This window comes from Ipomoea triloba, chromosome 15, assembly GCF_003576645.1.
Source record: "Ipomoea triloba cultivar NCNSP0323 chromosome 15, ASM357664v1".
In the NCBI taxonomy this organism is placed as follows: Eukaryota; Viridiplantae; Streptophyta; class Magnoliopsida; order Solanales; family Convolvulaceae; genus Ipomoea; species Ipomoea triloba.
In genome coordinates this window covers 7300743-7315475 of record NC_044930.1, presented here as the reverse complement: position 1 = coordinate 7315475, position 14733 = coordinate 7300743, and the positions used below count along the sequence as shown (strand labels likewise).

Here is a 14733-nt window from a genome sequence, read left to right as displayed (position 1 = left end):
GAAAATAACTGTTTCCTAGTAAATGCATTTCCAAACTGAAGATGTTGTCAAAAGACAAGCCAAACATTGCTGGGCACGTTAATATGTTAATGCAAAGGACTAATGGTTTCAATGAATCTCCATAGATAGAAACTAAAGTCCAAACTCCAAACCTCTTCTGGAAGAGAGACATAAAAGGAAATTGAACAATTACTCTGCCATTGAAGACTTCAGTGGAGGATGATTGACAGAACAGGATGAGGAAAGACAACTTTAAAAGGATAGATAAATGGGAAAGAGAGGTCAGGCTTCCAGAATAACTTCTTTGGGTTCCTCTATCAATAGGTTGGCATCATGATACTTATCCGTCCAAACATCAAGTTCTTGTAATACATAATTACAATAGGATCTCTCTGCTCACCAGTAATTACCACATGAGCACTCACCATCCCTGAAGTGATGAAACCTCTTTCCATCTCTCACAATAATCTCTCTTGCATCTACCTTTGACATGAACTTAAATGCATTGTGACAGTCCCCACATATCCGAAGGTTCTTGAAGACCCTAATCGTGGCACTACGAGGTAGCTTCAAGAGCCCAAACACAACAGCAAGTTTTTCGCTATGAGTTGACAAAGCATACTCCTTTTGTTCAGTTTCCATATCCTGTAACACATACTTCGTGTCTGGAATATATCCAGCTTTCCTCATCTTTACTGCTAATTCCTCCAGATAGTTGTAAACTGCTTGGATTTCAGGGTGCCTAGTATCATCCACCAAGAATACGTGGACCTTGTTTTCAACTTCAATCCAACTACAGCCAGGTTCCTTCTTGACCCCTCGTTCCCTCATTAATTTTCGTACATTGGCAGCATCACTCCATCTGCCTGCAGAAGAAAACATGTTTGCCATAAGTATGTAGCTTCCATCATTTTGTGGAACTAGGTCAAAGAGTTGATCTGCAGCTTGCACTGCCAACTCAATGGTTCCATGAAGTCGACAACCAGAAAGAAGAGCTTCCCAAATGGGTGCCCCAGGCTTATAGGGCATAGTCTGGATCACATTTGTAGCTTCTGAGAACCTTCTAGCTCGAGACAACAAATCAATTAAGCGAGAATAGTGATCTTCTCCTAGGCTTATGCCATACACCCTATGCATTAAATCAAAATAATGTTGTCCTTCTTTAACTAACCCTGCATGACTACAAGCAGATAGGACGGTAAGAAAGCTTATTCTGTCATGATATATACGTTCTTCCAACATCTCTTCAAAGAGTTCTATTACATGAGCACCATGCCCATGCTGCCCCAAGGCTGCAATCATTGCATTCCAAGACACAGAATCGAGAAATGGCATTCTAAGAAACAGACACTATGCAGCATCAATATCTCCACATCTTCCATAGAATGTAATTAATGCATTTCCAGCAGAGAGGCTTGAATCAAATCCACATCGTATAATCTGAGCATGGAGCTGGCGTCCAGTTTCTAGCGCAGCAAGCACTGAACAAGATGCAATGGCTCCTGCAAAAGCATAGTCACTTGGCTCAACCCCATTTAATTTCATTCGGTTGAATAGCCTTAGACCTTCTTCCCCAAGCCCATTTTGCGAGCATCTAGATATCATCATTGTCCATGTTAATGAGTTCTTCTCTGGCATCTTAAAAAAAAAAAAACAATTTAGCTTCATTAATCCGTCCAGCACTCACATATGCAGACAAAATTGTATTCCATGAGATCAGGTCCTTAATGATCATCTGATAAAAAATTTTCCTAGCATCATTGACTCCACTGCATTTCCAATACAATGTAATCAAAGCATTATTTACTGACACATGAGCATGCTCCATAGGTGTTGTTTCGGTCCTTACTATGTAAGCATGCACCTGTTTTCCATGGAGAAATAATCCAGCATCAGCACAGACACTGAGGACATTTGAATATGTAAATCCATCCAATTTAATTCCTAGCAAGTACATTTGTCTACAAAGTTCAAACACTTCAGAGACTAAACCCTTATGCACATACCCTGAAATCATTGCATTCCATGCCACAACTAACTTCTCATCCATCCCATCAAACACTTGCCGTGCAGCAACAACATTATCATTCCTTATATAACCCACAATGATTGTTGTCCATGTCAATTCATCCCTCTTGCTCATCTCATCAAATAACTTCCTAGCCGATTCCATTAAATGCAATGAAGATACAAAGGGTGAAGATGCGCACCTAACGTACACTGACAAAAGGGCATTCTGTACAGATGTAATCGTCCCAGTCCCGGACTTGATAACAGCCATGGTTGAAAAAATCGCAAGGCGCTCAAGGAGCGCCTAGCGCCTAGGACGCCTAGCCGGGGATTAATCGGCGCCTAGGCGTCCGTGTATTATTTTATTTTATTTTTTATTTTTTAAAAATTTGTTTAAGTATTTTTTATTTTTTAAAGACTAATAATTATAAATTATAACACTTTAATAGTTAATACTAAAATATTAAATATTAACCTAACAAATATCTAAAGTTTGTACGATTTAGGATTATTTCGCTCAAAACGATGTTGTTTTGAGTGAAATAATCCATTAAAAAAAGAATAACAGTTAATCGACTGACTAGAATGCCTAGTTGGTGGCTAGTCGGTCTAGTCGACGCCTAAGCGGTCAGCGCCTAAGCGGCCTAGGCGGTCGCCTAGCCGGCCAGCCGCCTAGACAACCATTTAATGTGATACGCTAGGCGGTCGACCAGTGCCTAGCGCCTAGGCGGGGATTAATCGGCGCCTAGGCGGGATTTTTGCAACATTGATAACAGCACAATGTAGCTGCAGGCAGTGCAATTCACAATCAGCTATAAGTGCCAATGCCGCAAGCACACTAGTGTATGTGTACTGGTCAGGCTGAAAGTTGTTTCTTTTCATATCATTGAAGACTTGTTTGGCAGCATGCCCATCATTATGATGCGAATGGCCCGTGATCCTAGCGTTATAGAAAACAGTGTCGCGCATGCTTAAAGGGGTTCTATCAAAAATCTCTGCAGCGAGCTTAGGGTCCCCGGAAGTCAAATACGCAGCAACCATAGTGGTTCTAGCAACAATATCCGGTTGGGGAATTTCGTCGAACAGGTGGCGTGCGTAAGGGAGGTTGGAGGACTTGTAGTAGATATCGATGAGGCGGTTAAGGATGTGGGCACGGGGCTTGAAGCCGGAGGTGATCATGTTGGCATGGATGGTTCTAACAAGAGAAGACGCAGCAGGGCTGTGTATGTTTGAGGAGCAGAGTTGAAGGTGAGCCGCATAACGGCTTGCGAGTTGGTAAATGTATATGCCTTGGGCCCAACTTTCAAAAGACTTGGTTGTGCCATTTTTCATCGTCATAACTATTTGCAGTAATTATGATGTTAGAAAGAAAGATGCTTCATTCTCCATACATGAAAGTCGGAAGCTTTTCCTCACCATGAAGCCATATTTTGGGTGTTCATGTTGGCAGTTTAACATACTTTCTCTCTCAACTTTAAAATCAACTTCACTTCACAATTCAGGAAGGAGACTAACCAGCTCCAATCACAATTATATTCTTCCAAGACACTCTGCGACCCTGAGTGCAAACAATCACATTATTTTCTTTCCATTTCAAATATAATTAAATTATTATACAAATAAAATATTTAATTTTACCTAAAATTTATATGTTGTATTTTCATATTAAATTTAAATAAATAATTATATTTTTTTTTGTTTTTTTAATAAATTTGAATTTTAAATTATACATAGTATTTACTTTAAATTTTTGAGTAGTACAATTTTGTTTGAATATTTTCATAAATACAAATTAGTTTATTTGAAACATTATAAAATAATTTGATGAAATGTGAAAATTTTTTTTATTGTTTTTTAATATCTTAAATTAATTTATATATTGATAATTTTTTAGGTGAAAATGAAGCCACTTAGGACATATTTTTGGGGTTAGCTCAGTAGCTCACTCTCGCCCGGACTCTCGGCCATTGTAGCATGTGGGTCGTTGTAAGAGGTATGATGACTTGACATCATTCTCACCTTCTTTTGACTTATCACCGCCAATATGTTCAGGGTTCTAAACTCAACGATAACAACTAAACATGAGGGTTGCGTTTGTTGTGAGACTTCATCCAACACCTTACGGCATGAGGTAATGATAGTCATGCATCACTTGCGTCCGCATTTTCGAAGACACCCCTCTTTTTCAAAAAGAGAGAGTGGAAAGAGAATTACATGGATGGAAAGTAAATATTGATTAATTCCAAATTTCAACTCAATTTGGAAATATATTTTAATAAATAATAATAATAATGTTTAAATTCATTATTAAATTTGAAAATTGATCATCCTAGAGTTCTGCAGTAGATAGAAAAATGTTGAATCTCAACACTGCCTTCCTTCTCTCTCCACATTCCATTGCTCAATCCTGGCTCTACGCTCCTCACTCCCTTCCCTTACGCCTACGGGGCTCCTACTCCGTTTCTGCCTCCTCTTTTCGCCATTGCTTTCAAAGCTCCCCTGCCTGTAAATGCAATCCTCTTCACCACTATCATTCTCTCTCTCTCTCGTAAAGCAAACCGGAGGAGGAGGACTCCCACTCCGCCTCCTATACCAGCCGGACCTCCCAAACAGCTTCCTCCGGAGCCCTCTACCTATCACCTTCGCATGCATAAAGTTACAATACCCACCACGATTGCAGCAATTCTCCTCAAATTGCCGGCACTTCGCCTCGCGGAAATCCGTTACGGGACAGAATTCTGCAATAATAGGGCGTCCACAGTATAACCGACCCTGTAGAGCCTGCAAGGCGGCGGCGGCCCGGGATTCCTCCTTAAACTGAACATAGACGTTGCCTATCATGTGAACGGCGAGGTTGTCGCACACGTTGAGGCTCTCGATCTCGCCCAGCTTACTCAGCTCCTCGAAGATGTCCTCGTAGAAATCCTCGAAATGTTCTTGTGGGTCGACCGTCGGGGTGGTCATGTCGGGCCGCTGGTACAGATTGCAAAGGAGAAGAGTTGGGGAGACGGTGGGGCGGTTGTGGAGACGAGAGCAACGATCGCCGTGACGACAGGCTCCGATCTTGGAGTAGAAAGGACAGTTCACGCGGGCTTTCTCTGTTCCGAAAATCGAATCCAAGTGCTCCGCCATTTCCAATCCGAATAGATTGGCTCAGAATTAAAATTAGGGAGTGAGTATTGCTGAGAAAATCAGGAATTTGCTACACCTATCAAAACCCTATATCTGGTATAAAGTATGAACATATAGGGCTTTTTGACTGAAATGGGCAGATTTAACCTAGGAATGGACAATTTCTCAGGATACCGCTACCTAAATGTCTGGGCATAGTCTGAAATCAAAGGGAAATGGTACTATTACCATAGAATCAAGATGCAACAGTCCAGAACTCCATGATACTGCAAACACGATAAAATATAACTTGTAGTAGTTGTAAAGGTTCTATCATACAGAAAACACAGCAGGGAAGAAAAATGCAGACCTCCTTTTTCTATTATAGCGCGAGTCTTCTGCCGCCGGAGAAGAACAAAGCTTTAAAAAAAAAAATTTACAACTGTACAAGAATACATACGAGGAACGCAAATCTCGTATTTGTACTGACAAACACAAGAACGCACTGAACATATATGCCGCTGTTTTACAAATTGATAAAATTCAGTTTCTACAAATTGACAAAGTTACCCCTCTCCATAGAAACTAGTCTCCTCTCCCTCCGTGTTGTCTCTTCAAGATGAAACTCTGAGGCTACGTTTGGTTCGCGGAAAATATTTGAACGGAAGTGGAAGTGAAATTCTGTAGAAAAGTAGTTACTAGGAAGATAAATTATATTGTTAGGAAGATAAATTATATTGTTTGGTTGGTGGAAAAAAAGTTACTGGGAAAATAAATTCTGTTGTTTGATTGGATTTAGAAGGGTAAGGAATAAGGTGTATAAAGACTTAAATACCCCTATTATTATTATTATTATTATTTATTATTTATTATTATTATTATTATTATTATTATTAAACCTAAAAGAAAAAGAAACAAATCCACATACGGATATACCCTATATTGGGGGCCCAAAATACAATTAGGTTTCTACATTCTTCAATATTCACTCCATTCCATTCTCTGTAGTTTGCAGGTCAAAGCGAAGCAGTCAGCAACAAAGCTAGAGAGGCAAGGTGGTGAAGGTAGACAGCGATGTGGACGCGAAGACAGAGGCAGGCGCGGCGATGTGGAGGCAGAGGCGCAGTGCTAAGGCGGCGATTGGCTAGGCGGGAGCGACGAGGGCAAAGGCGGCGAGGCGGAGGCGGCCGGCAGCGATCGGAAGCGGCGACTGGTGAGTGCTATTTTGCTGGCTTTCCAGTTTGGCAGGGAAGAAGACAATGATGGAGGAAGAGAACAGAAGGGCAAAATAGTCTTCCTAGATCAACAATTGTTCCCAAAAGCCATGGAAAATAAAATCCTAGGTTCTACTCCAGATTTTGTTTTCCTCATTCTTGAGGAACTCATTTTCCATTGGAATAAAAGTTCCAATGAACCAAACACATGAACTGATCAATTCCTAGATTTGAAGGAAAATCTTTTCCTTGGAAGTTTACTTCCTGTGAACCAAACATGCCCTGAAGGAAACTGTGCGTTTGATCAGTAAAAAACATGAAACTTTCAATCTTTCATCTCCCATACTTACATTTATCCAATATAATGTCTACTTACAAAGATATATATGTTCTATAACAAAAAGTTGGATACTTGAAAATCATTAATATCTTGTTGCAATGGTAATGCACCAGAAAGTCATTCATGAACATAAAAAATTCATTCACACTGCACATAAAATATAAATATAAATATAAATAAAAAGTGATTGATTGATGCTCAATGATGTTTAAATCCTAGTTTTCAAGCTGAGAGTCAGAGCATGAAAGCAAAATAATGTGCTTACTCCTGGCATTCATCATCCACAAAAATTTCAATGCATGCAGTGGGGGTTGATCCTCCATTTTAAGCTGAAAGTCAGCAAAGCATTTGCTGCGTACTATTAAACCAATCGAATTGAAGATGTACACAGCCACTGGTTTATATAACAAAAAAAACGAGAGAAAAGAATCAGAGACTGCAGTAATTATAAAAATACTATATATATGAAGTGTTCCATATTACTCTCCTGGTCAGTGGAAGTGTTGCAGAGCAACCACTGTCAGTTCATTCTTGGTCACTCTCAATCATCAGCAGTCATTGCCTCTTTCACGTCAACAGTAAATTGATACTCCTGATCACAGCCCATGTAAGAATCACACATGAAATAGAGTGTGTATGTCTTTTTCCCAGCTTCTGCAGGAGCAGCAAAGTTGAGTTTGACCCTCGATTTCCTTTGGAGTGTACTCACCCTATTGATGGCAAGCAGCTGGTTGGTTTTTGGATCACCAACCACAAGCCACCATCCTTCATCTTTTGTCTTGGGATATCTAGGCGCAAAAACTGGTCCAACCTCTGTTCTCCCCTCAAGATCCCGCTCAAGTGTTACTTGCATGCTGATGTCCTTCCCCCCAACACTCACATTCTCACCGTCTACAACCTCGTACGCCAAGTCTATGTTAGGAAAGCAGTTGCAAAAGCGTGCAATGTCCATCAACTGTGAGTCTGATATTTGCAAGAGCTCACGCCTCTCATCATCTTCCATTTCCAGCAAATCAAAAATTGTCTCAATACTCTTGCCAGGATTCTCCTGGCACTTCTTGACCAGCTCTTTAGTGAAATGTGGGAGTTGGAGCAGCATTGAGTCTCGTTCCCACATAGCCTGAGTTACCATTTGGGTCACTTCCATAGTAAGGAGTGAAAGGTTGAGCCAACCATTACTAGAAACAACATAGACCAGAGCCTGAAGAAGCCTATTAGCAGAAAGAAGAACCTGTTGTTGATCAGCAGCAAGATTTCCACCTACCACCTGCCTAGAGAGGTGGGCCTGCAGTAGAGCATTAGCCTTGACATGTGGATCCAAGTACTTTGGATTCTCAAATGAGAAGCGTTGATGATTAATCAACCTTCTTATCAACTCCTCTTCACCTGGCCGAATTGGAAGCTGTTGGTACTCTGATGCTGAAGTCAGAATTTCCAGTAAACCCTTGAGCTTTGTTTTGGGCGTTAAAGAAGAACTAAACCGTTCTATAGTTGTATAGTTAATGTAATAATATGATGCTATCATTCCAAGATTATTTTGTGAAAGTATCAAGTCATCATAAACATCAACACATTTGCTTGTTTCGAGATCACTCAATGTGTTTTCCGCCAACTCTGAAAGGTAGTCTGACAGGTGCCTGTGACTAACACCCTGAAGATTGTAGTAGTTTGGATTCTGAGTTAGCCTTCTGTACATGAAAGTCCAGGTAAGATAATCAACTGCATCCTGCTTGTTCTGAATAACTCCAGAAACCACTTCAGCATTCAAATTATCATGGAGGTAGTGTTGCAAATGGCTTTCAACTGGGAATGCTTCAAACAAGAACTTCTTGTAGTAATCCTTCTGTGGTGCATGGCAAAGAATGACACACTTTCCCGAGTTGTCTAATAGAGGTCGACTGGCATGACCCATCATTTGCAACAAATCAGTGACTGGGTAATCACTGTGAGCGTTTTCCTTGCCATCATAGTACTGTGTTCCCATAACCACCACCAGGTGTGCAGACAAGGGTACTCCCCAACACATTGAACTGCTCATGACACATACTTGTATCCATCCATTTTCAAACAGTGTCTTCACTACATCTTGATCAATGCTAATCAAGCCCTCATGCAAGTAACCTACCCCATACTTCAGTGTTTCTTTCAACATTGGTTCCTTGATGCCTTCAATGAAAGGCTCCAGTTTATTTGCAGATTCTGATAAGAACATTGGTCTCTCTCCACTATCCAGACTTGAATAAGTCAACAAATCCACAGCAGTCAGTCGTGCATGCTTTCTTGTAGGAACATATACAATAGCAGGTTTCCCACTCTTTGCATGCTGGACAATTGCAGTATATGTGGGCTTTGTCATTGCTTGCATCCTAGCCTCAAAATTGGCAATATCAATACTCTTGATGTGTATTTCAAGGGGCACAGGCCTGACAGCAGGGGGAAAGTTGAAAAGTCCATGAGAGGTGGCCCCAATCCATTCTCCCAAATCCTTTGCATTTGCCAGAGAAGTTGATAAAGCAACAATACGGATCTTTTTCTCTAGCTGACTTGCAATATATCTTATCCTGGAGACAACCACCTCCAAGATTGGACCGCCCTCACCACCAATCAGGTGGAGCTCATCAATAATGAAAAGACTGATTTCTCGCACATGTTTCCGTTGTTTCCAGCAACGGGATAAAGCATCCCATTTCTCAGGTGTGCTAATGACAATTTGTCCCTTCTCAAGAAGTTTTAGGTCAGTAGCTGTCTCCCCAGTGAGTTCAACAACTCTCATCCCCAGGCCCTCACCAAATTTCCTCTTCCAGTCACTATAACGCTCCTTAGCAAGAGCCTCTACCGGAGCTATATACACTGCACGCATGATACTGGCAGATTCTTTCTGGTGATTCCTCAAAATAGCAAATTCTGCACATAAGGTCTTCCCACTGCCTGTTGGCGCTGCAACCAATACATTGTCGTCAGAGTTGTACAAGACAGAAAAGACCTGAGTCTGGACTGGATTGAAATGTTTAAATTCTTGGAAAAGAGCTTCATAAACAGGATTTCTCAGTGCAGTCACGGGAAGGGGTTGCAAGTCTAATAACTCAGTTGGAGGAGGATATTTTTCTGGCAAAATAAGATGGTGGAAGCAAACTGGCAAAATAGTCTGAGATCCTAACCACCTATCAGAAATCACTCGAATGAAGTATTGAGGAGGCAACGGTTCATAAATTTGGACTGTGAAATTCAAAGTGTGGTCTTCATCACTGTATTGCTTCTTCAGCATAAAGTACTCATGGTGAAGGATATACTCCCCATCACAATCTTCCACAATAACCCAGAAAGGCTCTACAAATCCATGAACTTTGTCCTCCCATATAAAATCTGGCGTTATTGTTAGTTCTACTCTCAAAACTGAGCGAGTGATTGGTTGAACATGTGCAGCAAGGTTAAGCTTTGGGAATTGATGAATGTATTTGTGAAGTGTTCTTCCCAATTTTGGATAATGAATGAGCTCTCCCAACTCTTGGGAAGAAAGATCATAATACCTTTCCCAAGCCAAATCTTTTTTCTCCAACTTCATTAAGATTTCATTAGGAATCCCATGGAACTGGCGAAGTGGAGTCTGAACACTCCACATCCTCTTGCTAATCATTTTGCACCACTTCAAAGCCTTTAATGCCAGCTGGGCCCATCCTCTTTTCAAAGCAATCTCAAAAAGCGCTCGCATGAGACGTGCAGCACTCTGCAGAAAGAAAAAGTGAAACATGAACAACTAGATAACACAATTACATGTATAAAGAGGTGGAAGTCAAGAGTATATCAAAGTTGAAATGGGTAGAAAAAAACCTGAGTTATGAAGACCATGTCTGATGTTAAAGACAGCCCTTCAAGCTTCAGTTGTGAAATATATGATTGGAGTAGAACATTAATCTTGGCACTGGGCTCCTCAATACTCTCTTTGACAGGAATGGGAACACGTTCTAGAAGCTTAGCCAATTCAATCTTCTCATCTTGCCGAACTGCAACGTGTCTAAATTCCTCACTAAGAGAGAACAGCCGACAAAGCTCAATTTCACCCATTGTGGGTTTCAAATGCTCATTGTATGTAGATATTGTCCCATGAGTTATGTAATAATAGCTAGCTATGCGACCCAAGTCTGTAACTTGGAAATATCCACTTTTCCTGTCATACTTGATCAGATTATTTTTAGCCAACAGTGTAGCTGCTGAATGAACCTGCCAAACAAGATACAACAGTCCTTGTGAGACATCAAAATTATTACTTAAAGCCAAAGGTCAACATTATGCAAGAATTAAACTCTATATACTCCCTCAAACCCATTTTATGGATCTAGTTCATTTAAACAAGGTTGACTCAAAACAGTTAACATTTTCATTTTTATATTAATTATTATGGAGTAATTTAATATTAACAAATAAAACTTCAATATTTAGAAACTAACTTAAAATCTCTATTACATAGAACTGTAAAATTGTAAGAAATATTAAAGAAAAGAAGTGAACTAAGAATGACTACTTGACTTTTAAATAATAAAAGTTAGATGGATAGCGGGAGAACTTCAGCAAATAAAACATAAATACTCTAAATGTAAGAATATATACAAGAGTTATTAAAATGCAAACGGGGCAAAAAGAATGGTTTCCATTAGGCATTACCAAAGAATGTGGGCATGATAAAATCAACCACCAGATGAATGTGACACTAAGATGAGAAATTACAGAATAAAATGTGCTTACCAGATCAGCTCGCCTTTCTTCCAATGTTATGTCACTTTTAAGAGCATCCGCTGCCAAACCATAAAGAGAGGGATTTCGTACCATGCGAATACAGAGATAAGTGTAGAGGAGCCACTTGCAAGCCTCTTTTGCATTTTGCACTGTACCAAGGACAATTTCAGCATTCAACTGATCAGCCAATTTGGATATGAATTGGCTCTCAATTGGAAGCTGCTGGTTCATTAAAGACAAATAATACTGCAGCTCACTATGCCCTGTTATAATTATGCCCTCCCCATAGGTGTCAAATTGAGGCCTTCCAGCACGGCCAAGCATTTGCATGACATCAAGGGGACCGAGTGCAGTCCAAGCTCCCTTCTCAGGATTGTAAATCTGGGTGCCTTTAATGATCACTGTATGAGCAGGTAAGTTTACACCCCAAGCTAGAGTTGCTGTAGAAACCAAAACTTGAACATGCCCATAAGCAAAAAGCTGCTCAACAATTTCACGATCAGCCCTGACCAACCCCGCGTGATGAATTGCAAAGCCATAGGGCAACAAATCTTTGAGATCGTTGCTCTTTACCAGCTCTGTATGCGATTGAAGAATTTCACGACTTGCACTATCCTCTTTCAGAAATTTACCAAGAGTATCATTACCAAGGGCAGTATCACGAATCACTCGAGCAGTCTTAGCTGTTTCCTTCCTTGAGTGGACAAAAATAAGAACCTGATGCTTCCCAGCCACAGCTATTACCTTCTCATAGCACACATCATTCATTAGTTGGAACCTTTGCAGTGGCTTTTTAACAGTAATTCCAATATACTGTTGAGCCAATGGAACAGGCCTGTAGCTATTGTCAAAATGGAAAAGTCCTTTCTGCAGATCAACCCTCAGAAACACTGCCACATCATCATAATTTGGAAGAGTAGCTGATAAACCAACCAGGCGAATATGCTCTTTTGTCATTTCAATTTGCCTCACAGTTCTTGCAACTATACTTTCCAGAACTGGACCTCGGTTGTCATGTAGGAGATGTATTTCATCAATAATAAGCAGCTTTACCAGTTCTGCGTAGGTACGGTCACCTGACTTTCTGGTGATAATATCCCACTTCTCTGGTGTTGTTACAATAATTTGAGTCTCTTCAATTTGTTGCCTAGTCAATGTTTGATCACCACTCAGCTCTTTCACATTGACACCATACACCTGTAAACGATTGCTCAAATTGCTAACAACTTCAGCAACAAGTGCCTTCATTGGTGCTACATAAACAATCTTGTATTTGTTGTGATTGAAAGACCCATCCTCATTTCTGTTCAATGCAATCTGCTGAAGGATAGTGAGCATTGCAACATTTGTCTTCCCAGCTCCAGTTGGGGCACACAACAAAATATTCTCAGGGGTGAAGAGGGCAGTCTGATATACTTTGCTTTGAACCCTGTTCAACTGGGTCATCCCTCTGAAAGCTGGTTGCACCCACTCTGGCATGGAGGATATTTTTACAAAGGTTTCATCTTCACTCAACGGTTTTGGCTTCAAAGCCGGAACACAAACTTCTTCATACCCCTTCTTAAGATTTCTATAAGAACCTAATGGAAGCTCACACTTCTTGTTTGCCATCAAAAGGCCACCTTGATGGAATGCAAGGCTATCAAGGTCAAGTAGTTGGGAATGCCCCTCCATCCAACCACTCTCAACATTTCTATCAGATATCAGTCTCTGTCCCCTATCACCACCCCTACTTGTCTCATCTTTCAGTCGGAGGACCTCTTCTCTAAGGCTCTTCTCCAAATTCTTCTGTCTCTCTTTTGCACTGGCCCTGGTGGCATGCAACTGATCCAAAATAGCAGTATGATCTGGCCCCAAGTCCATCATCTCTTCCTCAATTTTCTTCTTCATATCTTGGTCTTCAGCTCTTGCCAGGCGAGTGCACCATACTACCTTCAGCCTGTTCCGCAATAGATATTTAATAAGACCAAACATTTCATAACCAAGATGCAAAAGCAGCTTGTTCTCCACTTCTCGATCATCACCTTCGGCAAGGATTTCAAGAACATCTTCAGCAAACTTCAGGCTTTGCTGTGGGTCAATCCGCTGCGGGTCAATCCGCTGCTTATAAGCTTGAGAGATCTTTCTTTGTAGCCAGTAAGCATCAATGTCCTGAACATTCAAGGCCATACCTTCATCAGCTTCCTGCATCACATCATCATCAATTCCACCACCCATCTGCATAGCACCAGCATCATTCTCTTCCAGTCCATCTTCTTCCTCTTCATCCTCCAGTACCATATCAAGATCACTTCCCTCCTCCCCCTCTTCATTCTCCTCAAACTCAACAGCTACTCCAAAATCATCATCAAGAGCTTCATCACCATTGGCAGTAGCAGACACCACTGCATCACTTCCATCTTGATAATCAGTGATGCACTTGCCAAGGGACACCAACTCATCAAAGATGTTGCTAGGGATTGGATTCAGAAACTTCTCTATCTCCTTTTTCTTGTCAGGATTCTTGATGTTTTCATTTTTGAGAATAGCTAGAATCTCATCTGCGGCCCCATTGACAATGTTCAGTGGCTGTCCTCCTAGCTGCTGCTGGATAACACAGAGCATTGCTCCATACGCAGCCCTAGTTTCATGAGTTTTTGGTTGGTAAACACCTTCTTCAGTGGCTGAAAGAACACTTTCCTCCTGAAGGCGTCTCCTTTTGCTCTGTCCGGTGGGAATAGATTCAGATGAAGGTAATTCTCTCTCCTTCTTCTTCTTTCCCTTCTTAAATTTCTCAAGTTCAGCAGGTTTGCCCTTGTAAACACGATCTCCGAAGGTTTTGGGATCAATATTGCCCGGATGTGTTTCTACCTCACCGCTAGGCTCATGGGTGTCACGAGGGCGAGAATCACTGGTTAAGACAAGACCTGAATTGGCTCTATACTCAAACCTATTGAGGCGTGCATGCGCCTCTGCACCGCCCCCCAAATGCGACATCTCGAAGTAGAAATCAAAACCTGCGAATTCAGAAGGGAGAACAAAATTACTTAAGCTACTTCGGTGATGAAAACTCTAAGATTTTATGTCTAAATAAAACTTTTCACCCTGCGTGTAAACTAGGTACATGGAAGAACATGAGGGTTATGTGATCGTGATAATGGTGATAAATTGATCACGATAATGATGATAAATTGATAATTGTTAGTTTGAGATAAACTTACGTGTTCGCTACGGTTCCGACGGAGCTCTCAGTCGTCTTCTCCGGTTAGTATACAAAGGCGAGAAACTGGAAACTTGGAAAGGGGGAAATTAAACTTGACGATCACGTCTGGGACTGTAGGCTACGCA

At 41.0% G+C, this 14733-nt stretch overlaps 2 protein-coding genes and 1 pseudogene across 2 annotated transcripts; all 3 read right to left on the bottom strand.

Annotated features, from left to right (window-relative positions):
• Window positions 1–396: 396 nt before the first annotated feature.
• LOC116006657 lies at window positions 397–3420 on the bottom strand (annotated as a pseudogene).
• An 816-nt stretch (window positions 3421–4236) lies between these two features.
• LOC116006660 (splicing factor U2af small subunit B-like) lies at window positions 4237–5646 on the bottom strand. Its single transcript, XM_031247120.1, has 2 exons — window positions 5492–5646; window positions 4237–5408 (listed from the first exon to the last, which is right to left on the bottom strand). The coding sequence occupies exon 2, from the start codon at window positions 5140–5142 to the stop codon at window positions 4375–4377; it is 768 nt and encodes a 255-aa protein (XP_031102980.1). The 5' UTR covers window positions 5143–5408; window positions 5492–5646; the 3' UTR covers window positions 4237–4374.
• Window positions 5647–6997: 1351 nt separating this feature from the next.
• LOC116006656 (DExH-box ATP-dependent RNA helicase DExH12-like) lies at window positions 6998–14700 on the bottom strand. Its single transcript, XM_031247116.1, has 4 exons — window positions 14607–14700; window positions 11416–14402; window positions 10504–10893; window positions 6998–10399 (listed from the first exon to the last, which is right to left on the bottom strand). Exons 2-4 carry the CDS (start codon window positions 14380–14382, stop codon window positions 7217–7219), a joined length of 6540 nt encoding a protein of 2179 aa, XP_031102976.1. The 5' UTR covers window positions 14383–14402; window positions 14607–14700; the 3' UTR covers window positions 6998–7216.
• Between the last annotated feature and the right edge of the window lie 33 nt (window positions 14701–14733).